General features: G+C 39.9%; 1 protein-coding gene across 2 annotated transcripts; it reads left to right on the top strand.

The window, feature by feature from the left end:
• LOC109843817 lies at nucleotides 13,874-15,844 on the top strand. Of its 2 annotated transcripts, XM_020412782.1 has the most exons (4): nucleotides 13,874-14,010; nucleotides 14,102-14,188; nucleotides 14,518-15,437; nucleotides 15,601-15,844. In XM_020412782.1, exons 3-4 carry the CDS (start codon nucleotides 14,585-14,587, stop codon nucleotides 15,630-15,632), a joined length of 885 nt encoding a protein of 294 aa, XP_020268371.1. In that variant the 5' UTR covers nucleotides 13,874-14,010; nucleotides 14,102-14,188; nucleotides 14,518-14,584; the 3' UTR covers nucleotides 15,633-15,844. The 2 variants fall into 2 exon arrangements, with proteins under 2 accessions (XP_020268371.1, XP_020268370.1); XM_020412781.1 differs by lacking the exon at nucleotides 13,874-14,010 and having other exon boundaries at nucleotides 14,044-14,188.

Raw genomic sequence — 17,277 nt, 5'->3', positions numbered from 1 at the left:
CTGTACGAGCCACCAAATGGTGGCTCGTATAGTTTTGGGCCACCATGGACAGTCCCGACCGGTCAAAATTTCTAAAAACACGTTTTTCAATATTTTATCAGAGTTCTTTTGTTCCAGGACTTCTTCAATCGGTTTGAAGCTTCCCTAAACATATCAGAATCGTTATCAACTGTAGAAAACATCAGAATGCCTATCTTATCAGAAAATATGACGACATAAGCCTATAAATAGAAGCCCAGGGTCTTCATTTGACAGGATCTGAAAATCAGAGGGTGAGGTGCTGTTGAATTGAACAGTGAACCATGAATTTCAGAGGAAAATCAACGAATCTTAGCGAACTTTTTCATAAAGAAAAGGTCTTCGAAAGATTCAAGATTCTCTCCCTCTCCTTCCTCCAAATTAAACATTGTTTTAATCATGAGAAGAGCCACAATCTCGTTTGGACATGATTGTCGCTGCCGCAATTGTTTCCTTCGTGAAACAAGAGCGTAGTTATACAGTCAACCGGATTTGATCTGCGGTGGTCTACAGATTAACTTGTCTCCAGCACAGGCAAAGATTCCACGTGAAGCATCAGGAGATAAACTACTACTGCATTTTGTTGCATAAGGTTATAATTTTTAATTTTTTCATTGTAAGAAGATCTTATAAAAAGATCGACTTTTCTTTTAGTTCAGAATTGTAATCGATAAATAGTGTAACATGTTCGAAAGCAATGGAAAAAGAACCTTTTGACGAAAACACCCTACTTCAGCTAGCGGGCGACGACGTCAACAACGAGGGCGCAGCTCGAGGGTGGCATCGACGGTGAGCTCGAGGTTGTCCACTATCCAGGGCTTAGTCGAAGGGGTCTTCAGAGGAGAGGAGGGAGCCGAGGCGGCGGAGGAGGAGGGTTTTGAGGAGGGAGGGGGAGAGGGGAAGGTCATATTCTTACTGCACCCAGGTACTTCTAGTCCCTTTATTTTTTGCGTTTTTGTTTTTGAGTGCAGTTGTGAGGTGAGGGCGGCATCAACGACGAGCTCGAGGGTGTAAACCGATCGCACCGAACTAAACCATATCAGTTCAGTTCGGATCGGTTCTCTTGAGATCGTTGGTGCTGTTCGGTTGTTAATTTTTTTGTCAAAATCAACCGATCCAATCGAATGCTCTCACCCCTAGCCGTTGTCGAGGAAGGTGCTTGTAATTATAATTTTTCTATTTTGATTCTTTAATTTGTGTGTTTCAATGCGAAGGAACAACTCTGAAGGAGAAAGTTGAAGATTAGAGAGAAGATTTGCTTGAAAAGGTATGTTCTCTTTCTTATACTTTTAATTCCACCTTCTAGTTTGGCTTTTCACATTAGAGACATTTAGGAGCTAATAAAAACAAAAAAAAAATTTTGTTTTGTCGACCCTAATAAAGTCCACCCTCCATTTAAATAACTACTAACAAGATAATAAATTCAAACAAAAGCTCTCTCTCTCTCTCTCACACACACACATTTGTTTGTTTATTTGTTTGTTGACCTTAATTAAAAAAGCAAAAATATTTTTCTTTTTGCATCCTTTGTCATTGCTTTCAATTCCTAGAGTTCCATTGCATATAGTTAGTAGAAATTCACCCAAGTGATTTGAGCATCTTGATTTGACACACACTTAAAAATACTCTTAAGGGCAATACCCCCTAATCAGGATAAGGTGAGGGATTTCATTATCCTTTTCTTAGCCCACAAATTAGTAATTCCTTACTACACAAATCCAAGACTTTTAAAACACATTAGACGTTGGCCCCTAAGAATTCGAGCTCAATTAAGGAATAAGAAATCCTTAAGTGAATTGGTTTAAATTTACTTAAATCCATTGGTGTCTAAGACAATATTTAGGGGTTGCGTAAAGCGCTCTGCAAGGAAAGAGGTGCTTAATTAGTCTTTGGCCTCTCTCTAGTACTATTCTTACCTGGCTAACTGACCGAGTAAACTTCAATCTTTTCACTCAAGGAGTTTTGGGTTAGGAGCTGGTCTAGTTGAGTCTATGCTTACCCTAGAAATAAGAGTGATTGTTTCAAAGTGGTTGCTTTTGATTTGTTTTAGTTAGGTTTTTCTTTTAACATTTTTTTTCATTAATCTTTTAGATCTTAAAAATGAAAAAGACTAACTTTTGTTTTTCAAAATAAATGCCTAACTTCAATTGCTGTAGTTTTCAAAATAAATGTAATAAAGGAAATCCAAGCGGGTTTGCTTAGTGGTTAGATGCTGGATGTACACCACTAGGGTGGAATCGGGGTAAAATCTGTGGGTTTGAGATTGTTTGAGATTGTTCTTTCTGTGATTGTTTCTGTGATTGTTGTTATTCTTTAAAGTTATTATCATTACATGCAAAGAGATTTTTATAACACTATTCACCCTCCTCTAGTGTTTATATTGTCATATATTTAGGATTCTTCCGATGATGTATCTTCTTTACTAATTAATTTGATATTTAGTGATCCAAAATTTGAGATACATGGTATATATATGAGGATTTCCTTGTTTGGATTATTTCGCTCGATGTACTCATCTCGTGTTGTGGATTTCTAAATCTTAACTCCTCTTAGCTTAGGACATATGAATCATATATTTTAGTATTTTTATACACCTAACCCCCTTTCCCCTGGGGTGGTGGAGATGTTGTCGCTAGTGCTTTGACGCTCATTGTTTCATTCTTTTTCAGGTAGCGAGTCAAGGGTTCGGATAGCCGCAGGTTGAGGAGGACTTAGAGTAAATTTTTGTCAATTATAAGTAGTTAATTAGCACTCCACGGTAGATTATTTATGAGTTTAGTTTTCTTTAGTGATGCATTTCATTTCGGAGGCTGAGTGCCTATGTGTTTTTTAGTTGACTCTCTTGTATTAGAGATTCGATGTTCTTATTCCAGTTTACCAGATGTATTTTTTTCTGTTAGAATAAAATTATAGTTATTATTGGATATGTCTTCTCTATATTCTGTTCTTTGTATTGTCATCTTTGATATATCTACTAATACCATCACTTCTTATTTTGACATCTGCTAGAGCGATATTAATGTGATATTGAAATATGTTTATGCATAATATTTGGTACATGACATGTTTGACATCTTTGGGTTCATCTTGGACTGCAACCTTGTGTGAAACCAGGGACGTCACATAGGATAAACTTTCATTAATAAGGAATCTAAGCTCAAATTTGAGGATCACAAATTCAAAATGCATAACACCATTGATACCTAACTTCAATTACAGTAGAAATTATTGAAAACTCCGGAGTATACAGAGTTTAAGCACATTTTGAGTTTATTATTATAGATTTTTTAAAATACCGAGGCATTATTTTTAGCAATAAGGTAGGATTTTAATGTAGAGAATGAGCTTTTTATGTTTAATCCTTTATTCTACATCATTTTTTGTCTCATAATAATAAAAATAATAAAAGATCTATTCTTCTCTTATTTGAGAGTTTCTTATTCCTTAGAAAAAAAAAGAAAAAAAGAGATAAATAAAAGAAGAAAAGATATGGGAAAAAAGATATAAAAAAAGAAAAAAGCTATGAAAAAATTTCTGAAAAACGATGATAAAAAAAGAAGAAAAAAAGGAAGAATAACTTTTTAACTTCATCCACTTGAAAGACCATGCAGTTTTTCTCTTTGTTCCAAATCAACCGAACAAATGGACGTGCTTCATTTCTTAATCTGCTTTAATCTATGCATCATAGCGTTTGCATTAAGGATAATATAAAATTTAGGTGTGGGGGTGGGGACTAGTCATTTTTCCTCTTTATTTTACCATTTTTATATCATTTTTCTTTTTGTTAAAATATTGTCACTTGCCTACTTAATAGAGTTAATTAATAATAGATATGCTTGATAAATTTTAAAAATTTCAATTCTTATTTAGTTTTATACTCAAGTTAACCATTTATGATAACTCTAAATAAATCTATTAAGAAATAATTTTCAAAGTAGTATACTTCATTAAAAGTTTTAACTTAGACTTTTAGTTAAATTAATAAAATTTTTGCATGCTTAGCTTAGAGTAAAAAATAGTTTTTCAAGTTATCTTGATCTAAATATTTTTCAAGATATATATACATATACAAATATATATTTATTTAAAAGAAACTAACTTCATAAAAGAAGAGTGCGAAAAATAGGCACCAATAAAAATTCTCTTGAAATTCAAGGTTGTTCTATCTTATAAAACCTAAGTTGACCGAATAATTAAGCTCAATGAGTATTTCTATGCTTGATGACCTAAGCCTAATTGGGTTGGGATTCATTAGCCCAAAACTCGTTAGATGGTTACTTAGAAAGCCCAATGAAGTAGAACATATATATATATATATATATATATACAAATAGTTTTTTATATATAGTTATATTTGTATATATTTTTGAAAAATAAATTGATCAAAAGACTTGAAAAGTATTTGAAATAAAGAGTTAGCATGTTCTTTTTAAAATTTTAAAACTAAATTTTAAAGTTAAACTTGGTTTTGTATAACTATAATGAAAAGATTTTCTAAGATATTTAGCTTAGAGTTATATATAAAAACATCTTCTTTTGTTAAAACTAGCTTTAATTAGAATGTTTAAATATATCAACTAAATTAATTATTCACTAACTTCTTTAAATTGGCAAGTTGACTAAATTTTGTGGGTACATTCATCATAAACCTTCATGAGACTACAACTTATCCTCAAGGGTGTAGGCATATAAAATTGCTTATAGGTCCCTCAGCATAGCTCGGCACAAACCGACGAACCAACGAGGCGACGAGGTTGACGAACCGCACGCAAGCAACGGGATACATCCATTCGAGCGGGGAATCAAGCCAACAGTTCGGGGAATCAACGAGTCATTCAAATAAAATCACGACCAAATCAAGATCGGTTTCGGACTCGAACTCAGAAGTGGATTTACTGCCAAATCAGGAATCCGACTTACTGCCAAATCAGATCAACCAAATCAGAATCTAAGTCAACCGAATCACGGACAGAACCGAGAAACGGATACAGCGCAAAACGACGGAAAAACGGCAAACCCAGAGGGGCTCGGCCAAAACCGAGCCGCCTCAAGGTGGCTCGGCCAAGGCCGAGCCACCCTGAGGTGGCTCGGCCAAGGCCGAGCCGATTTCGTTGTAACCGGATCTAAAAAAGACCGGATCTTTTGTAACCCAAGATGACGATTATTTCAATGAAAAAGACAACAGTTTTCCCCGCGAACAATCTGGCGACCACAGTGGGAGCCACCGATCTCGCCAACGAGATCGATGCGTCGCAGCCGCGGATTGCAATCCCGGTCGTGGAGGAGGTCGAGTACGAGTTCGACCAAGCCAAGTTCGAGGAGTACGTGTCCTCGTCCGGCTCTATCTCCCCCCGCAAGTCCAAGAAGTTCTCCTCCGGGAGAAAAGTTCGTTGGTTTGAAGCTGCTCGGAAAGCCAACGAAGCTCTCAACCCAGCTGACGCCAAAGTCGCGTCAGATGAAGTTCCACCGACCTCCAATCAGGTCAACCCAACTCCCGCCAACGCCTCCACGGTTCAGGGCGTTGTGACTCTCTCAAAGATAGCCCGCCAGAGGCGTCGTCAACGCCTTGCGCGGCAACTCGCCAAGGCGATGGAGTCTACAGACGGATTCCGCTACAACGCGGATCTGAAGAATAGAAGAGGCAAACAGCCTCAACCACCAATGAACGGCGACTCCTCCAAGCCGCCAAAGAACGAATGGGTCCGCGTCAAACGGAACCGTTCGACGCTTGAGGAGCGTATCCGCAAGCGCCGCACGATGTCAGCACAGGTACGTGCTAAAGTCCAGGAAGCCCGTAGAAGACTGCAAAAGGAGGTGACGAAGAAGCCACCACCAACCCGCCAAGTCTGGAAGCCGAAGTCTGAAGTGGCGACTCAGACCAAAAAGCAACCATCGCAGCCTTCTAAGCAAGGTCAAACTCCGGCGAATCAACCAAAGTCGCTGTTAATTCCTATGGCTAAACCGGGAGATCATGCAGAATCATCCCGAAGGAGGAAGCCAGTTTTGGAGCGCCTCGGTCCAGTTCCCGACGAGAGAGGCAAAGTTCCAGTTCACGAGCGTTTGGGCCCAATGAAGAAGCCCAGAACGACTCAACACGTTGGGGGTCGCCGTCACCTCCAGTATGACAAAGAGCTCAAGGCAACTGCGCGCACCAATTTGCGCATCGAAGTCCAAGAGCACACTGAAGACTCGCGCCCACAAAGGCACGTTTCGAGGCGTGTAACTTTTGAAAGCCCAAAGAAGGTGATCCAACCTCAGATGGAAACATTATCATCTGATAGCGATAGCGTTATACCCGAGAAGTCGTGCCCGCACACGATAGGTTACTCCGACTGTCAAAATGATGAGTTGTACTATCGTGCTGGGGGCCAAGGGCGAGACACCCCCGGGTGTTTTGAGTCCCGTTTCGCCCCCATATGCCTGTTTTAAACCCGGATACCCCGTTTTCGTTGATTATTTGGATGCTTTGATGAAAATCAACACCAATCAACATTCGATGCACGAAACCTATAAGTCAACGCCGGTCAACGCGTAACCCTAGGTCAACGCCAGTCAACGCGTTGCAACCAAAGTCAACATTGGGCGATTTGAAACCCTAAGGGTCAACGCCGGTCAACGCGTAGCCCTAGGTCAACGCCAGTCAATGCGTTGCAACCAAAGTCAACATTGGGCGATTTGAAACCCTAAGGGTCAACGCCGGTCAACGCGTAACCCTAGGTCAACGCCAGTCAACGCGTTGCGACAAAAGTCAACGTTCGAGGATGAAAATCCACACCAATCAACGTTTGACGATTCGAAACCCTAAGGGTCAACGCCGGTCAACGCATAACCCTAGGTCAACGCCAGTCAACGCGTTGCGACAAAAGTCAACGTTCGACGATTCGAAACCCTAAGGGTCCACGTCGGTCAACGCGTAAACCTAGGTCAACGCTAGTCAACGCGTTGCAACAAAAGTCAACGTTTGACGATTCGAAACCCTAAGGGTCCACGCCGGTCAACGCGTAACCCTAGGTCAACGCCAGTCAACGCGTTGCAACAAAAGTCAACGTTTGACGATTCAAAACCCTAAGGGTAGACGCCGGTCAACACGTAACCCTAGGTCAACGCCAGTCAACGCGTTGCAACAAAAGTCAACGTATGACGATTCAAAACCCTAAGGGTCAATGCCGGTCAACGCATAACCCTAGGTCAACGCCAGTCAATGCGTTGCAACACCAATCAACGTTCGACGATTCACCCGAGGTGGCCGACAGTGGCCCGAGGTGGCCGACAGTGGCCAGAGGTGGCCGACAATTCTCTTTTTGCAGCCACTGTCCTGAGAGCCTATAAATAGGCCTAGAGATGTTCATTTTCGGAGGTCGAACTTTCAAGAGCCGAAACTCTGCCGGATTGAAGAGTGAACTCGGAGCTTGAAGACCAGAAGACTTGCACATTCAGATCTGATCCTCGGCGACCATCCACGTCAGAAAAGGCAGGATCTCGAGAGGAAGAAAGAACAGATCTGAGATCTACACGAGGCTACACTCCAGATCTAAGCTTGGTCTTAGATCTCGAGATCCGAGCGATTATTCCCTTGGTGGATTAATCCCTCCCGGCTATTATTCCCTTCGTGGAATAATACCCGCATACTCGTGTAGATCCGACCGGATCTAGATCGCGCGGTGGTCCACGGATTAACCCCGGCGCAGGCAAAGAACCCACCAAAGCGAGCGACCGCAAAACAGGAGCTCGTGATTTGTTCACAGAGGAGAGTTGTAATTTTTCTTTATTTTCTTTGATTTAGTTGTAACCGGATCTATAAAAGACCGGATCTTTTGTAACTCAAAAAGTTGTAACTCAAGATGACAATTATCTCATTAATGAAGAAAGCTACAGTTTTCCACGCGAACAAGGTGGTAGCTCGATTTTGTCATTAGCGAGGAGGTATTCTAATATGGCGGGAGCTTCATCATCTTCGAAAGAATACTCCTTTTGGAACCTCGGATCAAGAGTTGCGTTCACAGGAATTGGGACAGCACCGTCCAAGACATGGAAGGATCTGAAGGTCCGAGGAGAGCAAGCCGAGCGATTCCTAAGAAAGAAGAAGGCGGAGAGAGGCCAACAGGCGACGAATGCTCAAAAGCAGAATTTCGTCCCACGGGGGAAAGGTAAGGCACATGCTAATGCAGTTGATGCTAATCAAACTTTCGAAAGAATACTCCTTTTGGAACCTCGGATCAAGAGTTGCGTTCACAGGAATTGTGGATGTCGTCGGTTGGTTTCTCTCAGCTTTCTTTCTTTTAAGAAAGTGTTCAGCTTGTTCACCACACATTTTCAAATCTTTTCAAGTTTTGGATGGTACGACCCCCAAAGCTTCCAGGACATCGATAGAGAGATTATTGTGGCATGTTTGCAGAATGAACTCCTCTGTAACAGCGAGACCGCACCAAAACGGGATCTCGTGTTTATTTTCGATAAAGTTGTAATTTTTGTTTTATCGCACGAGGAGGTCTTATAAAAAGACCAACTTTTTTTATCGATTCTTGTTGTAACGATTGAAGTTGTAACAGATCCAAAAGCAATGAAAACAGCAACTTTTCCCGAAAACACCTATGTTTAGGCTCATAGACGCGAGGCTTGTATTTTGAAGCAAAAACGCAGAGCATAGGGTCGCATTTAGGCTCACAAACACGAAGCTCGTGTTGACTTAAGGATCGGCATTCTCGGAGATGTGCTCGTTGTAGGGATCTCCTCTTTCGTCGAGCGACGTTCTTCTTAGCCTTCTTCAAGGCCTTTGTAGAGATGTCACCATCTATGTTGATCAGGTTTGTCACCTCAATGGGCCTCTTGTGACCCGTCACCCATTGATTTGGCACGGATATAGATTCCTCGACTCGATTGACGAGTTTGGCATAAGCTGAGCCCACTCCTTCGGAGGAGGGGCTGTTCGAACAATCTTGGCTAAAGGAGAGGGATTCCTTCTGTTTGCGTCAAAAGTTGGTTTTGTTATGGAATTCATTATATCTTCGGTCGATTACAACAAATTCAACGGGTACGGTATTGAATTCCATTCTCTTGGATAGGGACATGGAATACCCGTCTTTTTCACTTCTTGAGCAGTCATCAAAGCGTTGATTTTGTTTTCAAGCTCTTTTATTTTCTCGTCATCGTCTATGTCTTTATTTGAAGGACGTTGAGGAGAATGAGTTAGACCACCCCCTGTAAGAGGTGCCATTGAACCACCCCCAATATCGTTATTGGGAGGGTGTGTTAAACCACCCCCAGCGTTACTGCTATTGGGAGGTGTATCAGCAAAGATGACTTCATCCACTTCATGGATTCAACCGGGATCTTGATGATTGGCTGCGACACGACGGTCTCGGCAGCGAGACCGTTGGCTCCTAAGACTTCTTTTACACAACAAAAGGAAAATTACAACTTTTTAGAAACAAACGCAGGATCGTTGTTTGGATCGCTGCTTGCGTGGGATCTTTGCCTGTGCCGGGAGCGCTTTGACTCGTGGACCACCAAATCACAGATTCTGATTGAACCGTGAGGGGTTTAATGATTCTTCCTTCGTTTATCGAAGTAAGAATTTGAAGCGAATATCTTATCGATGTAAGATGTTCACTCTTCTAAAGATCAAGTCAGAGCTTAGATCTCTAGGAATCGCCAAAAGCTTCTTGAAGATGTTTGTGAAGAAGGAAGACTCTCTCTTTTGCTCTAATTCACCAAAAGCTTAAGCCTTTTCTGCTCTAATTTGCCGTCCCTCTCTTGGATGCTCTCTAATCAGTCCTCTTTTGTAACCGCCATCCCACTACTTAAATACCATCTTTTTATGAGGTTAGTGGGCATGATTTTCGCTTGTAACTGCTTCCCCCAAGATCAAGTCAGAGCTTAGATCTCTAGGAATCGCCAAAAGCTTCTTGAAGATGTTTGTGAAGAAGGAAGCTCTCTCTTTTGCTCTAATTCACCAAAAGCTTAAGTCTTTTCTGCTCTAATCTACCGTCCCTCGCCTGGATGCTCTCTAATCAGCCCCCTTTTGTAACCGCCGTCCCACTACTTAAATACTATCTTTTTATGAGGTTAGTGGGCATGATTTTCGCTTGTAACTGTTTTCCCCACATTCATAAGTGACCCCCAGCAGTTAATAAGCCATGTGGGCTGCACAAAACTCGAGAAAACTGTCAAAAATGACGTGTTCAACTTCCCAGTGGCCGCGACAGTACGTGGTGTCGCGCATTGCCGCGGCAGTTACCACTGTCGCGCACCTCTTGAGTATTTTGGCTCTAACTTCCTCGTCCGATGTTGGAATGAGGTGATCCAAGATGCGTTGGAAAGCTGACGAAGAGATCTACAACTTTTGTCTTTTGAGATTCTTTAGATTTAGATCATATCATGGCTTAAATGTACAATATATTATCACGGCAGTATACACTGCCGCGTACCTCCGATGCAGTTTGCGACCTCTCGGGTATTTTGGCTCTAACTTCCTCGTCCGATGTCGGAATGAGGTGATCCAAGATGCGTTGGAAAGCTGACGAAGAGATCTACAACTTTATCATTTAAGCTTCTTCAGATTTGGATCATATCATGGCTTAAATGTGCAATATATTACCACGGCAGTATACACTGCCGCGCACCTCCGATGCAGTTTGCGACCTCTCGGGTATTTTGGCTCTAACTTCCTCGTCCGATGTCGGAATGAGGTGATCCAAGATGCGTTAGAAATCTATCGAAGAGCTCTACAACTTCCCATTAGCGCTTCACTATGTTTATTTGCGTGACACCTTGTACTGTCGCGCTGTTGCCGCGGCAGTGTACACTGCAGCGCACCTCCGATGCAGTTTGCGACCTCTCGGGTATTTTGGCTCTAACTTCCTCGTCCGATGTCAGAATGAGGTGATCCAAGATGCATTGGAAAGCTATCGAAGAGATCTACAACTTCCCATTGGCGCTTCACTATGTTTATTTGCGCGACACCTTGTACTGTCGCGCTTTTTCCGCGGCAGTGTACAGTGCCGCGCACCTTCAATGTAGTTTGCGACCTCTCGGGTATTTTGGCTCTAACTTCCTCGTCCGATGTCGGAATGAGGTGATCCAAGATGCGTTGGAAAGATATCGAAGAGATCTACAAATTCCCATAGGAATATCACTCTATTTGTGTGCACAACATCTTCCACTATCGCACAAATGCGCGTCAGTGTTTCTTGTCGTGGGTGTTCATATTGTTCTTCTATGTTGTCTCGCTTCCTTTGAATGATCCCCTTTGATTAAGAGAATAACGTTTATCGCCTCTTCTTTATCTTGAGTAGTATTTGAATGTCTGTAAGTATTTTTTGACGTCTACACCTTCGGCATAGGAGCAATGGTTGGAGCTTTTGTCTCCTTGAAGACTTTGCGGATCATACGCATAGCCTTCGGACTAAGGGATCCAAAGAGGAGGAACTCTTCATATTTGGCTTGATCAAACTCAACAATAAGAGTTTCGATGATCGTTCCAGCGAGCTCGATATCAGATTATGCCACCACTTCTTCGTCAGTGAAGCTCATCCCCAGCGGAGTCACCATCTTTTATTTGTTGAAAAATTAAAAGAATAATTGTGAGAAATGTATTTGATTTTATTCTCTCTAACTGATTTAGATAAAGAATAGTTTGCAATTCTCTCAAAGTAATCTCTCTCTCTCTAACAGGCTTAGAAAAAGAAATTATAAATATTCTCAATTGGAATCCTGATTTATAAAAGAGAAGAGGATCGACGGAGATCCTCCTATTTGTTTAAAACTGGGTTCTTCACGGTAGCGATGAGATGCCTCCCTCGATGTTCGTATCGAGTTTGCTTCTCGTTGACGATCCGAACGTCTCACTTCACTGGAACGGTTGATGGAACTTGCGTGGCAAGTATGAAAAGAACTCTGAACGAGTTTTATAACTCAGTGCGAGTTTTTTTAAACTCTGTGAAAGAATTGATTTGAAACCAAAATTTCGTTTAGTAAGCCAAGATCTAAGCTCTAAGATCTCTGTTGCTGATGATGAAAACTCTCTAAGGATGAATGCCGATCTCCTTTAGATTTTTCGACATCCAAAAGTTTTTCATTTTAAGCTAATTTTTTAGCTATTTATAAGGAATTTAGGGGTGTAACTATCCTCTAAAATCTCTCCTTAATGTGGTGTAACCGACCCTATTTCGTGAAAAACGGTTTTGAAACCGTTCAGGGGCTTAAGGGGTGTAACCGCCCTCTAAAATCACTCCTTAATGGGGTGTAACCAACCCCATTAAGTGGAGATACAGTTTTGAAACCGTTCAGGTTCTGTTTGAACCAGTCAAACGCAGAAAACGCGGGTCTGACCCCTGCGTTCTAATGTTGCAGTGCAGGGAGGACCTCTATGTTTTGATGTTGCAATGCAGCTTTTGAGCTTTGCGTCTTGTTCTAGGAACACAGAGGTGAACTCTGCGTTTTGAGTCTGGAACGTGACCACGAGCTCGGTGTTTTGAGCCACGAGCTTAGCGTTTTGCGTCTGGAACACGACCACGAGCTCTGCGTCTGTATTTGAATGTTGGGTTTGAACCCTGCGTTTCCAACTGGAACACTGGGGATGAACCCTGCGTTTTAAACTAGAACGCTGGAGGTGAACCCTGCGTTTTGAACTGGAACGCTAGGGGTGAACCCTACGTTTGATTTAAAGAGATCATTACAAAGTTTGTCAGTTTGTAATCTTTGCATTTGGCTCCTTAAAATATGAGAGTCGTCAGATTGTAATACTTGTTGATGATTGTGAAGGTTGTTGAATTAGAGCTTTCATCGGTTGTTGTGAAGGTCGTCAGATTGTAACATTCATCAATCTACGTCAAAATTTTTAAATTGTAGCATTCTGAAAGCCGCCAAATTATAACTTCCATTATCAGTGTTTGATGGGGATCAGCTATCTGCAATAATTTTTAGACAGCCTACAGAGAGCCATTACAAAATCCAGCAATCAATTCGGTAACGTTCGCCATAATGTCAGGCGTGGCGTGGCGTGGCGAGGCGAGGCGTGGCGTGGCGTGCGCGCGCGTGTGTTATGCAAAGCCCAAACAATACAAAACCCAAAACACTATTCATTACATTTTCCAACATGGGACTACTGACAAAGGCAAAATTGTCTTTTCTTAATAACCTAGCCAATAGGAAGAACGTCTCTATATTGAGAATGTTGATATATGTTGTGGTGCAATAATTTAACATCTTAGGATGTTATCATATTCTTTAAAGAAAATAAGTTATTTAGTTTACAAATTAAGAAGTTATGATTTTAAAGAACCATAATGTTAATAATTGTTTGGTGTGAGAAATTAAAGAAAAAAGGACACAGTAATCATGCATTGTTGAATTTCTATTTGAAAACTAAAAATTGCAATATTGTGATTTCAAGATGTTCCATGTTCTACACCTATCCAAACAGTAATGTTCTAGTTGAAAAAAACCAGGTACTTATTTTTCTTAGATTTGGAAGCTATACATGTGATTTGGATAAATCTGAATGCTACTCATTTTTTTAGTCTCAAGAAACTTTGAAGTCAAACTAGAAGCAAATGTTATGACATATGGAAAATTTTTTGGTATCAAGATTTCCATATTTCTTCCAAATATTCGATGCTTTAATAAAAAAGACATTTTATATTCTTTCTAACACATGTAAAAGTTGTAGAATTTTAAACAATATTAATATTCTTGAAAATGTAATCGCCTCAAAGTCTTAGAAACAATTCAAAAGAGAATTTGACAATATCCAGATTTCCACATTATGCTTTACGTCCAAAATTCACCCAAAACATCATGAACAATGTTTTCCATATATTTGGAAAATCCATTGTCCAAAAACAATCTCCACGTCAAAATTTGGCAAAGGACTCGGACAAAGCGGGCTCATTTTCAACCAATAACGGGTCGGATCCGGATCTAGTATCTCCAGACAGTAATGGCATCCGTTAGCTGTCGGCCCAAGAACCTTTATTTGTGCCACCAAAGAGGGTTATTTTTTGTCATTTCTAAATTCTCTATATTACTCATTTTAAAGTGGGTTATATTTTGATTCTTTTTTTCTCTGTCCAAACTTCTACAGCGCATTAATGGCGGAAATCTCATTCTCTTGATCCGAAGCATCAAATTCAGCGCTTTCACAATCTATGCGAGTATTCTAATATCTGAGGTTTCCTTACTTTTCTCTCGAATCTGGTTTTTGATGACATGATTTTGGATGAGGCATTTTTTAGAGGAAGTTGGAATTTCTGGATCAAAGTAGATATTTTGAGTTATTGATTGGTAAATTTATTTCCAATTTCGTTCGATCTGAGATTTACTTTTGGAAATTGAGGTCAAAATCAGGAATTTGACGATTCCGGTTCAAATTTGTTGTTTTTAGCTTAATTTGGAGTTCGAGCAGTTTTTTTATTATTATTAAAGATCAAGTTGAAGATTTCTCTGTGGAAAATTATATGCGAAGATGAAATTTTATTTGTTTTGTTTGCATATTTTGAGGCATTTGAGCTCCCTTTTGATTGAATGCTGAGAAGCGTTGTGCAAAGATCGAATTTTTGAAGGAAACATGAAGATGTCTTCGAGTAAAGGCCGTCCTGGTGTTATAACAGTTGCAGTGGGAGGGTTAGCAATATTTCTTGTTATGGCATCTTTCCTTCTGAGTTTAAACTTTTTCAATTTGTCCTTTCGAGGAAACTTCACTGCGTCAGATGGGAATGAGGATGTTGTTGTGGAGGAGACCTTATCTTCCTCCGAGGAGGAGAGGGTTTCATCTTCCAATGCCCAAGAAGAAGATGATATTACTGAAGATTCTGTGAAATCATCTACTGATAGGAAACAATTCGCGACAAATGATAGCTTGGTTTCCTCAAATGGTACGCCGGTGTTGAAGATTGATAGTCCATCTTCTGGTTTAGAAAATGATCCAGTAGCAACTTCTTCAAATGCGAGAATGAAATCTCATGAGGTGCAAGGGGATTCGACGTCTGATTTGGACTTGTCTTCTGATGACAAAATAGAAATTAGGAGTGATTCTTTAGTACCTCAGAAAATTAATGAACTAGTGGAAATCAATAAGGATTTGTTCTCTGGCTTCAAGAATGATTCTAAGAAGGAACGCCCGGAAATACATAGGAATAAACCTTCTGGTTTCAAAATTGATGCAATAGCAACTTCTTCAAACGCGAGAATGAAATCTCATGAGATGCAAAGGGATTCGACATCTGATATGGAGTTGTCTTCTGATGACAACATGGAAATCAGGAGTGATGCTTCAGTTTTTAATGAACTTGTGGAAATCGATAAGGATTTGTCCTCTGGCTTCAAGGATGACACTAAGAAGGAAAGCTCGGACATTCATAAGGGGGAGGCTATTACTTCTCCCCCGAAATTAAAAATTAAAAAAAGGAAGGCTGGCCAGGGTAAGTCTTTTATTTCCTACTAAATTTTACTTTTGATTTTTGCTTTTTTACAAGTTTTGAATTATTAGGTAAGCTGGTCTAGTTGGTGGTTGCTTCATTCAATGTATTGAAGTGAGCTTCATTATGATTTATTTACCCTCGTTAATGACTTCATTTTGAACAGGGATAGACAGTTTTGGCATTTGTTTTGGGTAGTGGGGAGAAGAGAGAGGAGGAGTTCATGGTTTTCTATATTTTTGGGGAGTATTGTTTGGCTCGGGAACAATGTCACTATCTGCTTCGGTACCATCATATGTTGAGAAAGCTTCATTGTAGAGAGAGATAATTAGATTATGTTTATGGAAAAGCATGTTATGGGGCTGTAGGGTACCTTGAAATTAAAGGCAAGTTTTACAAAACATATATAAGACCAATGATGCTTTATGGATCAGGGTTTTAATTATTAAGAATGTGCAAAGTTCAGCAGAAATGAAAATGTCATAATTGACATGTGGATATAACCTAAGAGATAGGATAAGAAATGAATGTATTTGTAGGAGGTTAGAAATGGTTCTATTGAGGATAAAACTAGAGAATCAATTGATATGTTTTGATCACATGCAGTGCATAGCATCAGTGCGCATTAAATGCACTAATTAGAAGAAGGGATAAAATTGTAATTAATAATGAAGTAAGAAGACTAAAGTCAGGGCTATGAGAACTTGGATGGAAATAATCAAGAATGATATGATAGTGGTTAACTTAGACAACTGATGGAAGAATAAGGCTCATTAGAGCTGGCCCAAAAAATTTGGGATAAGGCTTTCTTCTTCTGTTTTTGATGTTGTTCTAGTATCTTAATACCATCAGTCTATGGTGTGTAGTCAAGCTCTCTAGTAGCATGCTTTACAATCTCGCGTGCCAACCTACTTATCCTCCTTTGGAAGAGGTTATGTTTGCCTGTTCTATCCACTTTTAGAAGATATTAATCTTCATCGCTCTTTTCGAATATGTGTATTTCAGTTAATAAGGTTATATACCATTACAATCCAAACTCATATTTGTTCATTCTGTACTTTATATTCTTGAGGTTCTTGCCCGAGGTTCTTGCACAAGTAACTTCTTTTGGGATATTCTTCAATCGGAAGCATGGGCAAGTTTCTATGTTTTTCGTTTGATAGCTACCAAGATTTGTATTTGTTGTTGGATAAATGCTGATTAGGAAGCATGGTTTTCTGGACACTGATAAAAAATTTTGGTCCGTTTTATCGCTTTTGTAATTGCCATTGCAATGCTTCACTGCTGATTTTCTTGAACTTGAGAAATTATACTTCATGTCTATTGCCTTAAATGGAATGATTTTTGAAAGATCACAAGCAGATTAAGAGTATTTAGTTGGAGGGATCAGAGAACATAAATAATAAAGGAGTTTCCTAGGTTCTCGCAATAAGGAAAAATGCTTTACAGTTATTCCCTTGAAATACAAAAAGGGTTTTTCCTTTATTTTTAGAATTGCGTATAGTTCGTTGTTTCTAGCTGTGAGTATGGTGCAAAATAAGGTGTCTCTTTCTAGATTTCGCAGAAGCAACCTCTTTCTAGGTATCACAGAAGTCCATGTGAAGGAGAAAATTTTAATTCTAAAATGACAAAGGTTGCAGTATCTATGTAAGTCTTAGATTTCAGGTGTAGCCATGTAGCTATGTGCACTAAGGATAACAACGATAGAAGCCCATTATAGACATTACAAATTTGGGTTTTTTTTTTATTAAGAAAACAAGAAGCTACCAACATTTTAGTAGTTAACAAAAGCTTTTTTTGTGTGTGAAGAGTTGGTAGACAGTATTTATTAATCAAAACATCT

The sequence above is a fragment of the Asparagus officinalis genome, chromosome 5, assembly GCF_001876935.1.
Source record: "Asparagus officinalis chromosome 5, Aspof.V1, whole genome shotgun sequence".
NCBI classification, from domain to species: Eukaryota; Viridiplantae; Streptophyta; class Magnoliopsida; order Asparagales; family Asparagaceae; genus Asparagus; species Asparagus officinalis.
The sequence above is the reverse complement of the archived record's forward strand: the minus strand, read 5'-3'. Positions and strand labels throughout refer to the sequence as shown.

Coding starts and splice junctions, on each gene's coding strand:
- LOC109843817 (XM_020412782.1), top strand. CDS start 14,585: ATGAAGATGTCTTCGAGTAAAGGCCGTCCTGGTGTTATAACAGTTGCA. Junction 15,438..15,600: donor AAAAAGGAAGGCTGGCCAGG/GTAAGTCTTTTA, acceptor CATTTTGAACAG/GGATAGACAGTTTTGGCATT.